The sequence below is a fragment of the Xiphias gladius genome, chromosome 6, assembly GCF_016859285.1.
Source record: "Xiphias gladius isolate SHS-SW01 ecotype Sanya breed wild chromosome 6, ASM1685928v1, whole genome shotgun sequence".
NCBI classification, from domain to species: Eukaryota; Metazoa; Chordata; class Actinopteri; order Istiophoriformes; family Xiphiidae; genus Xiphias; species Xiphias gladius.
Window position 1 is genome coordinate 9,887,260 of NC_053405.1, and position 14,545 is coordinate 9,901,804.

Here is a 14,545-nt window from a genome sequence, read left to right on the forward strand (position 1 = left end):
GACATTGCAGGGCTTTTTGGCATCTTTCACCGTGTGCCTCGAGAAAATTCTGGGGATGCTCTGAAAGCGGAAACAAATGATGTCATTTGCCTGTGAGAAGAAAAAACGAACAGGGCAGTTCTAGAGAGCCAGTCGCACTCTTTCTGCTCTGTAACTGGCCAAGGCCTCTAGCATGCACATCCAACCTCCTGTGCTTCAAGTCCAGCCTTGGACTCCTGTTACATGTCATCCCCCTCTCTCCCACCTCATCGTAAACAATCCAATAAAGAAAAACGTACCAAAAATAATCCCCCCACAAAAAAGAAACCCAGATAGTAAATTTACCTGGAACTCAGCCAGGAAGAGTCTCCCCTCATCAGCGAGCTTCCTCTTGTAGGCTTCCAGCAGGACCTCTGCTGCGATAGGCTCGACTGGCAGAAGGTTCTCCTCATCATCTACAGCAGCAAATGGGAAACACTTTAGACACAAACAGAAAACTCTGCAATTTCTAGTTTGATATTATTAACATTATTAGCCAGTACTCTAGTTATTGTAAAAATTTGAATATTTTTCTCTGTTTTAATAAAGTATGTCCCTTGAAACGTGCTTCTGCATAATCTTACAAGAAATATATATGTGTTTTGATTATAGAAAAATCCTAAATTGAAAACAGTAGCTGACTACTAAAATCATCCCGTTCACGACAAAAACCAGGAAAAAAAAGACAGGAAATCTAAAGTCTACTACTAAAATCTACTCACTTGCCGTTGAAATAAGCATCATGTTTTCGCTCAGGTCACTGCAAAGAAAATAGTGAAGATTTCAAAGAATTTAAATTATATGGAATACAGGTCGGAGTAAGAAGGACTTCACAATGAGGTTGATAACACTAATGATGCTTCTGACTAAAATGCATTTTCAAATGCAGTAATATTACTATTCCTGTAATGTAAATGAGAAAATGCTGCCTTATCAGTAGAACAAAACCTGCAGGTTTGTTTGTGTAAAACAAAACAATCACACAAATAAACCAAAACCAGATGCAAATCTGACAGTCCATAGATATATGCAGAATGATTCCTACTGGGACTTTTTGCGCTTCAAAATGTAGATCTTGTAGATGACCACAAGCAGAGCCACAGACGTGAGGATAATGAGAAAGATGAGAAACCCAATGACAGCTTTGTCATTATCTGTAAAATGATGATTATGAGAAAAGAATTTCAATGGCATTTATGGTAAAGACACAATGTATAGAAATGGAAGTGTGAACAGAATGTCAGAACAAAATGTGGCAAATGATTTAAGTAAACAACGAGAGGTCATTTGTGGCATTAATTAAAACAGTACATACAGGAGGTTCTAACTGTGGATTTCCAGGGCTCGCTCTCATTCTGTCCGTTGCAAGCAGTCACCTGGAAAGATGGAAAATCCCTTTATCAGTTATTACAGCATTTGAAGAAATGTGAGGAATAAAGCTGGAATATTCTTGTGAAACTAAAAAGTAAGATTGCACAAACCTGCACTGTGTAGATCGTCAAGTAGCTGAGGTCTTTGAATTGAAACTTACACTTGTTGCCATGAGTTTTTTGCACAATGTTACCACCATAGCTAAGTCGTGCTATGTATTTTTTCGTAGGTCCATTAAATACACCTGAATGATTACATTCTACTGTAATCACATTATGGTCTGTAACCTTCACCGTCGGTGAATTAATACTGACTGGTACTGTAAGAAAGTTGAGAAAAACATATTTAACTTCTGTTACAACACTGTATGCTGATTCAGGTAAAGTGACATTGAAATAAACAGCAGTTTTAACAGTTATTAACAATATTGTTAATATTAGTTTGTTGCTGTACTGGTTGTCCTATGCATCAGTTTTTATATATATATATATATATATATGTATATATATATACTTTAAGACAGTATGTCATCCTTTACCATGAATGTTAATTTAATTAATCAACTTGGATTTTTTTATAAATTAGAAATGTACAGTTTGAATAAGACTTTACATTTAGAAAAGTCAGTAATTATTCTGATTCCACACTCTATATTCTACAGTGATAAATTAACAGGTCAGGACTGACTGAAGCTGGTAGATTTCTTTTAAGATAAAGAATCTCATAAATTACATCCTTTATAATTGTAAATTTCATAATGATAAAGAATAGAAAAGCTTGCATGCCTTTACAATTATCATTACTATAATAAGCTTGAATTATAACTAAATATTTAATTACAGTAAATCTTTTGTTGAAGTTCCAAATTCAAATATTCATTTAGTCACCATAATTCTTGTATAAGACTTTTTAGAGTCATAGCATGTCACATGGTATCAGTTTTCTCCCAAAATACTGAAACAGTTTCAACTGTATGATCTGATACTTACTTTTACTGCCACACAGATATCTTAACTTGATATTTAACATGTATGTGCAACACATACTTTTGTTGAAAATAGTCAGAATAGTCTTTTTAGTTATATGGACGTCAGCAGTAATAATTTTGCTGGTTACTTACCTCCAGTTTTAGTTTGCAGTGTTAATGTGGTGTTTTGGGCAACTTTCCCCTTGTTGTAGGTGGGTTGGACTGCACAGGTGTAGTTGGTGTATGGTTGCAGTCCAGTAATATAACATTTTCCTCCGGGTCGCTGGTTTTCAGGTTTAACACTCCCAACTTGTTTTGTGTTGTTGACTAGCAAGACAATAGAGACAAAATTGAGGGAAATATACAACAACAGATTGTTTTGGGGTTTTTTTTTTTTTTTTTTGGTCAAGAAAATTAATATCAATCAATCATTTAATGTCATCCATGCGTTACTAGTAGATCACCAGCTTTGACCCTGCAGGTTGGAACTGTTGTATACATTATGTGCTAGTAGGCAAGCAGACTGTGAAAATTAACATGTGAAAACTGAAGTTTACATGAATTTTTTTAATTGTTTCCAGTAATTTTATACAATCACAGGGTTATTTCTGTATCATATTTCATGTTAATCCTTTGAATCTCCTTCACCAAACTGTGATTTGATATATCATGTTAGCATGGAGCACTTTAGGTCTATGAATGATTTAAATGTCCAAAAGTGAATTCCTGTAAAAAGAATAAAACAATTAGAGATTAACTCTAAATAATTTTACTTACTCCTGTTTTTAGTGGAGGTCTGATTACAGCTACAACTATATGAAATCTTCGAAGTTTCATTAAGAAAACTTTCACAATTCCGACTGGTTGTGGTCCAGCTGAACTCAATGGACGTATTGGTTGTCCTGTTCTGTTTGAAGTTTAATTTAAGATCTGTTGGAACACATCAGACATCTGTAACACAGAATTGAGTACTGGTACCATGCAGTAATTCACTCCACAGTATCTGAAGATAGAAGCTTTCATTGGACTGAGGTGATGTGAATATCAACATACCGCAGTCAATCACAAAGTGAACAGCAGTTGTGTAGAATTTGAAGACATTGTTGTGCTTGATCTGACCGGTACAGCTGTACTTTGTGAAAGGCTCCAGCTCAGACAGTTTCTTAGACACATTGACTCCGCCGCTTTCTGAGGAGACACAAGGATGTCGACATTTCGTCAACAACTGGTATTTATAGCTCGGTGTCTAGGAGACGTTATCTTTCCAGTTTTAGATTGGATTCAAATTTGGACTCATTCAGAAATACATTCAGAAACTGATTCAAAGAGCGCACAAAGTAATACCTCCTCACCTTCGCCTTACACCGAAAGTCAGTTCAGATGGCTTCAGTTTTAAGTAAAACTGGAAATTGCTGATTCAAATCTCTACCCATGTCCATATGAATCCATTCATAATGTTAGTGGCACACAAAGTCTCTCTAAATCAAGTTTTTCCACTTACCCCAACAGGTGTAATCAGTACTGAGGTTTTTACAGTTTGGAGGTAATTTTGTTTCTATGTTTGCGGGGAGTTTAGTGGGAGCAGTCTGATTTATGTCACTTGAACTCAAGAAACCTGTGGAAAAATGAAAAAAAGAACACACATAAAACATGATGAAATCGGGTCTAAAGCACATGCATTTCAAAATAAATGTAGACCCTATTATACATACCCAGAGAGATGTTTTGGGTGAAGCTAAAGGAAGAGTTCTTACAGTTTTCCGGTGTGACCGTTGCAGTAAAATCTGAGCAAATGTCATTGTAACCAGGTTTGAAACAGATTGTTTTATTCTTAATTTGCTCGACTTTAATCTCATTATGTGTTGATTGTATAGAGCTGATGTTCCAGCTGCTTCGGAAACAAACGGAGTATTTTTCCAATAACTTTTCAATGTCATCTTTACCTGAAATACAGAAGTGATGCACAAATGTTTCCCCGTTTTACACACAGTCTCATTTCTTAAATGAAAAGAAAGCGAGATGCATTACAACAATATGAACTATTTTTACTCACTCATTTCAGTTGTGATAGTTTTATTTGCAATGCGGTTACAGTGTTTTTCTTCTCCTGTTCCAAGAAATTTCACAGAATGCTCATATTCAGTACAGGGCTTCAGTTGTTTGATTTCATGAGATGAGTTTTGACTGGAGTGATTAACAGTCTCTTGTTGGCCTCCAGTAATAGTTATGTTGTAATCACCAATGGTAGAGCTTTTAATGTTAAACTGGAAGCCAAACTTGATGGGATCTACAGTGTAGGAACCTGTGCACAAAATTAACAGAGTTGAAAAATCTTTTAGTTAAGATGAACCACCTGGTGGCATTTTTTTAACGTCAGACAGTTTGTTGATGTTGATGTTGAACAGGGTCCATAAAAAACATTCTATACACTCACTGTAAAAATATACGTTTACTGCATTCATTGTAAAGTAAAAGAGTAACACAGACAGTGGATACCAGTATAATTAGAACAAGTGTTTGAAAACATACTGAAAAATTGGATTTTCTTTTAAACCGATACTCACACTGTAGAGTACTGAGGGAGTCTGGAGGATGCATTGAAAGGAAAATAAAAAAAAGAGTGAAACAAAACATTAATATATATCATTATGCAACATGAGTAATTTGAAATACTCTTCCAAAGAATCTTGTAAGACACTTGTAACCCATACCTAAGCAGTGTTACTGTCCATTGTCTATATTCATATGAATAAGACAATCTTATCACAATCCTATACAATCAATGAGAAAATTCCAACCTTGAGTGGAAGTAGTCATTAAGGTGGTGAGCTGGGTGACTGCAGGTGAGGTCTGGGTTTGAGGGTCTGTTTGGATGGAGAGCATGCTGGAGGTCACCTTCAGGTAGAAATACTTCACTGCCAACAGTCTTACCTGATGTGATGCTTAACTACCATTTAAGGATTTTACCTGGCTAAATGTAACAGTAACGTGGCTCTAAACCGAGTGTCTGAATACATTACCAGACAGTGTAGTTGAACCGTGTGTCTGATTTGAAGAGGCTTGCGTGGTGCGTGGAGGATTGTGGGAAGCTGTTGGGGTGTCTGAACTGACGGCAGTAGTTACTACCACGGTGCGTGGAGGTGAGGAGGTGACAGATAGGCTGGTTACTGAGGGTAAAGTGGAATTTGTTGTGGTGCGTGGAGGTGAGACGGTTGACTCCTCTGCATTACCAAAAAAAACAATCAGGACCAACACAATACCACAATACCAGTCCCTACAACGTTAAAGGGCACTACACATAAGCCACCTAAATCCTGCTTCCACTTGTTCCAATGATGGTGTGGCTACTCATCTGTCCATTTACATCTACTACACATTTGTTTTAAAAAGAAAAAAGGAAAAGGAGCAATAAAAAACTATAGCAGCGCTGGGCAAGGGGAACTTTATACTCAGAGGAGGCAAGACATTGTTCAGGTGGATGTGTTCAGTAGGACTCAACAGCTAGCGGAAAACAAATCGGGTTGAGCATTACTTCTGAGTTCAAATACTTCCTGTTTTGACTTAACAGTGCAACAATACTAACAAGGTTGTCTAAAGGTTGCCAACCCTAGCAGGAGTTTGGCAACAGTGGCACAGTGTTGGAATTACGTTGTACCTGGCTTAGTTTTTCTTCACAGAGTAAATTTGAGTCAATATATAAACTAATCATTGACTAAACATTAAAAAAAAAACCTATATAAACTAACTATTATTAAACCAGACTTTATGATGTCTCAGTCTGAATACTGAAAGAAAAGTCTGACCTCAAGTTTGATGACAACTTTCTATTGCTTGCTCACATAAACAAGTTTCTATAGTTTCGCAGTTTATTCATAGGAATAAACTGTGAAGAAAAAACCAGGATCAAATTTTCGAGATGACGTCATGTTTTCCTATCACTGATGATTGCAGTGAACCCGCTAACAGAAAATATCAGGATTCATGTTTAACTGGCTGAATAGTCAGTGATTATTTTTCCTATGAAGCAAAAAACAAAGTAACCTCCGCACCAGGCTAACCCTTGCAAAATTTGACTGATCTAACAACAGTTCACAGGACTGCTGCTCTTTTCTAATTATGACTCTTATTCTATAATTTCTCCAGACTTATTGTGTTTGAGCTAGAAGTTTCCCTAAATGAGATCAAATGCATCTAAATACCATTACAACAGGTCTTGGATTACACTATAACTTGATAAACAACCTGGAAAGCCGTTAAGCAAGGAGTAAATCACCTTATCAGTTTATAAATCTGACTTTGTTTATAACTCATACTCACTTGACAGGCAGTTTAGAAAAATTAGACAGGAAGCAAAAACATGAATACATTTCAATGTGTGAAAAAGCCATTGATCATTATATAACTTAATAAATATGATATCCATAAACTGTTTATTTAACACCTGTTTATCATACAGCTAAATGTTAGGTTTCCACATGTAGTTCATGTTGGAATTGTTTCTTGGTATTTGCAAGTAAAACCTTGGTTGAAACAGGTTGATGAAATGGAGGCCAGCGGTCAATCGAACTGCGTAATAAGAGTGAGAATATATATTTCTGTCACTCCTTGCTTTTGTGGCTATGAAGAGATGGGACAGTATAAAGACTGGGAGGTAGTGGGAGGCTGTGGTGAAGATACGGCACAAGGTACAGCACAGCTGGTGGCATAATTACAATTAAACATTTTATCAGTTATAGAAACAATAAAATGTTGTATATTGGGTACTGTATGTATTGTCACTTACCTTGTGATGTTTGACCTGTAATTACAGCAGAGAAAAAAATGTGTAAATCATTGCACTGCAGCTTTTTTTTTTTTTTTGTCATAATAGCATATATTGTATAAAAATATGCAGAAAAAAAACAAACAAGTGACATCAACAAACAGTGAATTAAAAAAAAAAAAAAAAGTACTCTTCATGTTAAGTTTTATTAAAGCATCCACCTCCATCTGGCCAATAGAACTCTTCCTGCAGGGCCAAAGCATTATCAGGTCAAAAAGAGGAAAGCAACCATTTTCATCTGAAGCTGTCTGCATGAGGCAGTGCTGTAAACCTGGTTGCCATGACAACGTGGCAAAGAGCCACACTTGCTATTTCAGAAAGCAAACCACTATTTCCTGCCTTGCACCAAAACCTAGAGCCACGCCTTTCTTACTAAACTGGTTTCAGTTTGGACAGATCACCGGCTTATACTGAAGAACAAATGGACTTTCACCATGGACTTTCTCTATTATATCCTCATTTTTAAGACATTAGAAATGCCAACAAACATAAATAGTCACAAAATATTGTTTAAATAATATCTATGCTTTATGCTGTATGCACTCAATACAAACCAAAAATCATTTACTTCTTCATAAATACATTGTTTTTTGCTTTTCTAAGTGCTACATTCTCATTTTACTTTTGTTTTCACCATGTCAGTGAAATAGAATAAAAAAAGGTTTGTTAATTGAGTTTGGCCATGTGTTACTGCATACCTGATTTTAGGAATTGATTTACTGTAAGCAGGTCTTCCCCCCTTTTGACCATTTGTTCTCTATAATTGTGGCTAGAGGTGATGGGCTACAGTCAAACAATGAGTATCAGGATGTGGTTTTGCGCGCTCTTTTTTCACTGTATCGAGCAGAGATGCTTGCTCTCTGCAGTGACATTTCACAACTCTGTGTAGCCTCGTTATGTCTTGTGCTGACTGATTTGAATTGTTTCAATGAAAGGTTTGAAGGATGCCATTGTGCTCTATGAATATTTCGGATGCAAGAAAACTCTATCCAAACCATAATGTAGTTGTAAGAAAGTAAGTAAGTAATTTATTTATATATATATCACCTTTCAAGAGCAGACACGTCACAAAGTGTTTCACAGAGGAGATAAACATACATACAGACATACAAACAAACATAAAGCATAGTTTTAAAAAAAACAGAATAAATCATAATTATGTTTGTTTCCGCCACATTAAGCCCTGTCAAACGAAAACCAGCATTGTAACAATGAAAAAACTAAGTTTTTACGTTTTTTTTTTTTAATGGCCATACTAGTTTCAAGTGAGGCCTCCACCGACTTAAAGTACTTTCTTTTTCAGTGTCTTCAGAGCAGAGTATGAAACAAAGGTGTGATATTCACACCGCTGTGTCGGCCTGTTCACGGTAACGAACATTTTGCCCCCAGTGTGACAGACAGAAAGAGGCAGGAGTAGAGGAGGAGAGAGGTGGAGGAAGGGAGACAGTGCGACCATAGTGAAGAAAGTCGAGTGCTCAAAGATGACAGCAGTCATTTCATGTCTCTCCTCTTTTTTCTCTATCAGTGTTATCTATGTCTCTCCTTTCTTCTCTTATTTTGCATTCACCGTGGAGCACCACTGTGAGACGAGCACTCTCCCCCTCCTCCCAGAAACTACTTTAATTGTGTAGCATGCTTAACATTTGTGACCTCACTTCTTCATTTTAGACACCACACTTCCCTTTTTTTCATGCATTATCAAGTCATTTACTTGTGCTCCGTCTCAGTCTGCTTGGCCCATGCTGATCTGCTCTGCTCTGCCAGGAAATGAAGGCAACTCAGAATGGAACACAGAAGTGGTCAACTTTCTGATCACACAACTCTGTCCTGCTGCAGCTGAAGCAAGCATTGAAAATCTTCATCTTTATGTGGCTCTAGCCCAGTTTACGTACATGAAACTGGGGGCGACATGATCTTTGGCCTTTAGGGTTGATCTGACCCTGAGTTTGTTCGAACTGTTTAACAACAATAAAGAAAAAAATCGCACAGAAGAACGAGTTGCGCAGTGTTTTGAATTAAATTTAACCCTGACTAATAAATGTGTTGGGACCAATCTATTTTTGTTATGGTCTGCTATAAAATATTATGGTAAAATGCCATCATACGCGTACTTGTGATTCAAATACATATTTTATATTTCAAAAGAGGTTCAATTTCATTTTAATGCCGTCCTCTTTGCCAAGTCTCTCTTGATTAAGTGAATTAAATCTCAAACAGACTTTTACCTGGTTAAAGGATTAAAAAAAAATTTGTTTTCTAAACTATATACATGATTAATATTCACTGTATTAATAAATATTCCCCCGCTATACAGGTATTCCTCTTAATGATATGTTATATATATTACATAGATTAAAAGTTATCATATGTTAAATGCAGTGGTGGAAGTAGGGCTCTTTACTTGTGATAAAAGTAGTACCACCCTGTGAAAATACTCTTTTACAAGGTAAAGTCTTGTATTCGAAACTTCACTTAGGAAAAAGTATGTAAGTATCACCAGCAGCATTTACGTAAAGTATAAAAGTACCTACTATTCAGGCAACATGATCTGATGCATTTAAATGTAAACAGTTGTTTACAAGTTGAAGCTAATTCCTGGTATCTTTATATACTGTAAGGTCATTTAATTTACTGTAAAAAAAAAAAAAAAAAAAAAAAGCATCATACTGTAAATGTTTACTGTAGTTTTTTTAAAATCTTAATCTGCAAAGTAACAGCAGAAAATGTAAAATATTTTCCTCTGAAATGTAATTGAGCAAAAGTATTAATGTACTATACAACTAGAATACTAACATACATCAAAATGCTACTAATGTGCAGTACTTGAGTAAATGTACTTAGTTACTACTGACCATTAGTTATATGCAATTAATGTTAAGATAAGTAAGTGAATTTAAAATGACTTAAAAAGCATTTCTATTGTAAAACAATGGTGCTTTCGGAACACTCACCAGTGTTTTAATTATGGAAAAATAATGGTTCATCAATGGAAAACTGAAGATGCATAGATGACAAACATCTGTTATTGTGGTATACCATGATGACTCACCTTGCACACTAGCCAAGAAAATCCGTGACCAAAGATTAAGACAACAGGATGAAAGAGGCAGAGTGAAGGGTCTATTTCAAGTCATGTATACAAACATCTAAGCTGAAAACAGCAGAAAATGCTTGATGGGTTGAACAGTAACATAACTCTGAGTGATGCTAGAGGCAGTAAGCTGGGACTGACTTACCGCATGCACATATGCATGCACACACACACACACACACACACACATGCACCCTTCTATCATATAGAACACCCACAGCCGCTAGAGTTGAAGTCAAGAGTTTGCAGGGACACACCCCAAAAAATTCTCTCATCTCTGAGAGACACATTCCCCCCACCCACACATACACACTTAGACATCTACAAACTCACACCATTACACACACACACACACACACACAATGTTGAAGCAGAACAGAAACATGATTTCAAAAACTCCCATAGCTTTTTACCAAATAAAAGCATGTTGTTTTAAAGAGATTCTTCTTACTAACAGCAGTCTTTCATTGAACATAACTGTTTATTCTTTTGCCACAGGGGCTCACAAACCTGTCACTTTTGGCTTCTCACATCACAAGTATGTGCTTGCACTGGCCCGTGTTCTCAGGCTTGGAAAAGTTAAAGAAACGCAAAGTTGCACAAATGGAGGCACGACTCAAAGACACGATATAGTCGGGTTTTGACATTTCTGCCTTCAGTTTTTAATTTAAATGATTACACCTTTAGAGAGGTGATGTTTTTCAGTTTTCAAAAATAAAGCAAATTGTCGAGCTTTCCTACTGACAGATTCATGTCTGTATCTCTGGCATGGAAAGTATTTCAACCTCTTCATAAACCCAATTAAACCCCCAACAAACATATTCTACAACTTTAAAAAAAAGTTAAGTTAGGAGTTTAGAACGACACCTCATCGCCTTCAGTTGGCTATCGTTCATATTTTGCATCATCTACAAATTTTTTTTGTTTTTACTTCTTGAAGTCTTTCAGTTGACAAATGCAAGGACACAACTACATAAAATACCACTTCCTCCCCACAATGTCTTCGTAAAGACGGCCACCCCGTAAAAAACTGCAGACAGTTACTTACATTTACCCAAAGCAAGGATCCCAGCCCAGAGCAGCAGGATCTTGACACCACAGAGACCTGCCATATCCAGGACTTAACGTGTGTATGGCCACACACCATACAGTATATTCCTAGTGGGGACCAACAGGCAGATATTCCCACACCAAATCGAAACTGTATTTCCAATTCTTAACTCAATTCTAATACACAAATAAGTCTAATCGTTGTCTTATTTTATGCTTCATATGTTTTCTGTCTTATCATTTGACGCAGCTTCCTGGACTTGCTCCCCAAACCCTAAACCTCGCCTCTGGTTTCAAGTAAAGCAAGTACAAGTGATGTCACACCACAAGAGCCTGCCTTTACCTTAACGCTTAGTGACAGGAAGCTTCATTTCAGCTACGCCACGAAGAACAGGAAGTCTCTCATCTAATCTTCACTTGCTTTTGCTCAAGTGTGAAAACCCTCTGACTTATGACAAATAAGAGTGAAGTTTAGCTTTAGGGTGAAGCCGTTTAATTCAAATGTTGAGTTTGACATATTTGGCTTTTGGATGCATGCTTAATACAGGACTTTTTTCAAATTCACAGTGTAACTCTATATCAACTTACAGAAAAAATGAAAGAAAATGGTGATGTTAACACACATTGAGACTAGCAGATAAATGTCTTCTGGCTGATTAATTTCCGTCAGACTTTTGTTCAAAATCAGACACACTTGATGAGAAATTTAACATATGAGACATGAGACATACAGTAGTGAAAATTCTTTGAGCTCCTCTTCTTTCACACTCACTCCTCCCTGCTCTTAAGCTTACAGGCCTACAATCGCTTGGCCATGTAATCAAAACACATGAGAAGCTAGCAATGTGCAAGAAAAGAGATGCGGTCTTTCCTTTCTTAAACTTTGTTCTCTGTATTTCCTTCTCTCAGTGTAAAGAGACAAAACATGTGGCCATTGGCTCCAGAAGTGAATTTCTTCATTTCTGCTGTTCATTCTGTGTGAAATACATTTATAAGGGATGTTAGATCTCTTCAAAGTCATTGATCGTGCACGGTGTTTGATCATCGTGCTCTGCCTTGGAGCCCGAAAATGCTTTACTTCTGTTTACATACACAAGAAAATAGGGGATAAAAGAGGAAGAAGAAGTGTAGAGAAATTCTCCAGGGACTGAGACTCACACACTGGGTGGTGAGCTGATGTGAATCTGGATGAGACACAGTCAGCTATTTCATGCCGTTATGTGAAAATAATACATGCAACCAAGCAAGCCCATTTTTGAGTTTAGACAGTGAGGGTGTGGGCTGATAGAAGTTTTAACTTAATCCTACCACAGTTATACAGTAGACTCTCAACAAAACAAAGAGAAGAACAAATAGATCATGACAAATCTTTAATAAAGTTTGTGTTTACACACAGGTTGCTTTCTTCTTAAGTCATAAAATATTTATATGGAAATAACTTTGAACCTGAAACCCAACAGGATCATACTGTGTTTCAGACAAAGATCTCAAATTTTTAGTATGTCGATCTAAATATGGATTTCCTCCTAGACCAGCAAAACAAATGGTATTTGGCTTTTCCACTTCTGAGAGTAAACTATAGATTCTTGTAATCAGGAAGTGGCTCTCAAGCAAGCAGCATCTTGTTCATGCAACCCAAATTAAACCGTATTCACTCCCTTTTTGTTTAATGTGCAAGTCCTTGAATGTAGTCAAGTCACACAACCCTGTACAGTAATTGTCTTTTAATGCTGTCAAGAACCCAGATCTGTCATAATTGTAACAAGTATACAGTCAGATCAGCACTATCAATATGCTGCCTTACTGCAAAAACCTATGACTTATGTTGACTTATGTGATTAGAAATGCCAGCGTATTAACCTCTACAAGAACAGCGTAGACATTTAACCAGACATTTAACCAGACAGTGGAGCACTACGCAAAGTTACTTACTGTTTATTGTAAAGACATAATGGAGGATAAATTGCAGCGCGATTGCAACTTTGCTGCCTCTATTTGGTAAATGGACTGCGCTTCTATAGCGCTTTTCTAGTCTGATTGACCACTCAAAGCACTTTACAATACTGCCACATTCAATACCAGTAAGTGATCATAATTTGAAGATGATCTCATAAGTATATGTAATGCTTTATTCATTTTGATATCATTTATAGTCTTATTGAGGACTTAGGTTTTGTAGTTAAGTGAAGTTTATAAGCCCAAATTAAATGTTTTGTCAAAAGGAAATTGAGTGTCATTACTGTAGAAAGAGGAAAGTAGAAGTCAGCTGCTTGCCGTGACCCGCTGTTGACGAATCAGTGACAGGATTCACACTGACAAACATGGCAACATGTTTTTCCCTTTGATGTTGGGATATCTCCTGTCATAAATGCCATGTCAAATTGCCATGAAATTCAGTAAGGATAGTCATGGTCCCCAGAGGACGACTCCTAATGATTTGGCCATCCCTGGTCTCTTTCACAGCAATCAGACCAAAGGTTTTACTTGCATTCGACAGAAAAAAAAATCTAAACAGACTTCTGTTGAAATTGGCACAGCAAGTTCATGCTCCCAAGTGAGTGAACCCCTCCATTAACAGTACTTTTACGGTTTCATGGGTGTGATGACTTTGGGCCCTCTGGGCCATTAGGCTTCATGTCTCTCATGTCTTCTTAAAAAATATTTTTTGGGTACTTAAGCCTTTTATCAGAGAGATTACAGTAAAGAAACAACAGTTTATCAGGAGATATGCAGTAGTGGTCCCCAGTCGGATTCAAACCGTGGATGTTGTGGTTCATACTCTGTGCCTTTGACCTCTCTGCCTCTAGCTTGCCCAAAGATAGCGGCGTGGCTCTAGTGATTGTAGTGTTGGTTGGTCAGTCCACCACTTTGGTCCAATTTGAAACAGCTCAACAACTGTTGGATGGATTGTCAAGAAATTTTGTACAGACATTCATGGTCCCTAGAAGATTAATCCTAATGACTTTTGCTATCCTCTGACTTTTTATCTAGCCCTTCATCAGGTCCAAGACTTAAGGGTTAAGACTTGATTTAACGGTTAAGGTTAGAATTACATTTAAGTTAGGGTTGGGGTTGGGTATTCAGTTTTACTGATTAATGTTAGGGTAAGGGACTACGGAATGCATTATGTCAATGACAGGTCCCCATGAATATAATAAAACAAGGGTGTGTACACTTTTGGCACCAGCTTCCTTCAAAAAACAGTAGTCGCAAAGTTGACAAAAAA

At 36.9% G+C, this 14,545-nt stretch overlaps 1 protein-coding gene across 2 annotated transcripts in view; it reads right to left on the bottom strand.

Annotated features, from left to right (window-relative positions):
- The window catches only part of ptprc (protein tyrosine phosphatase receptor type C), a 22,914-nt gene extending 11,279 nt beyond the window's left edge, over positions 1-11,635 (bottom strand). Inside the window, exons 1-17 of one of the 2 annotated variants that reach the window (XM_040128156.1) lie at positions 11,318-11,635; positions 7,140-7,154; positions 5,377-5,577; positions 5,155-5,220; positions 4,921-4,941; positions 4,410-4,658; positions 4,069-4,299; positions 3,858-3,971; positions 3,410-3,544; positions 3,134-3,286; positions 2,510-2,683; positions 1,500-1,708; positions 1,334-1,394; positions 1,064-1,172; positions 741-778; positions 325-434; positions 1-60 (exon numbers count right to left, since the gene is read on the bottom strand). The exon at positions 1-60 is cut by the window's left edge and continues 31 nt beyond it. In XM_040128156.1, coding sequence (XP_039984090.1) covers positions 1-60; positions 325-434; positions 741-778; positions 1,064-1,172; positions 1,334-1,394; positions 1,500-1,708; positions 2,510-2,683; positions 3,134-3,286; positions 3,410-3,544; positions 3,858-3,971; positions 4,069-4,299; positions 4,410-4,658; positions 4,921-4,941; positions 5,155-5,220; positions 5,377-5,577; positions 7,140-7,154; positions 11,318-11,381 — 2,010 coding nt within the window. In that variant the 5' untranslated portion in view covers positions 11,382-11,635. The remainder of the gene's footprint in view (positions 61-324; positions 435-740; positions 779-1,063; positions 1,173-1,333; positions 1,395-1,499; positions 1,709-2,509; positions 2,684-3,133; positions 3,287-3,409; positions 3,545-3,857; positions 3,972-4,068; positions 4,300-4,409; positions 4,659-4,920; positions 4,942-5,154; positions 5,221-5,376; positions 5,578-7,139; positions 7,155-11,317) is intronic. The other variant, XM_040128157.1, reaches the window with a different exon arrangement.
- Between the last annotated feature and the right edge of the window lie 2,910 nt (positions 11,636-14,545).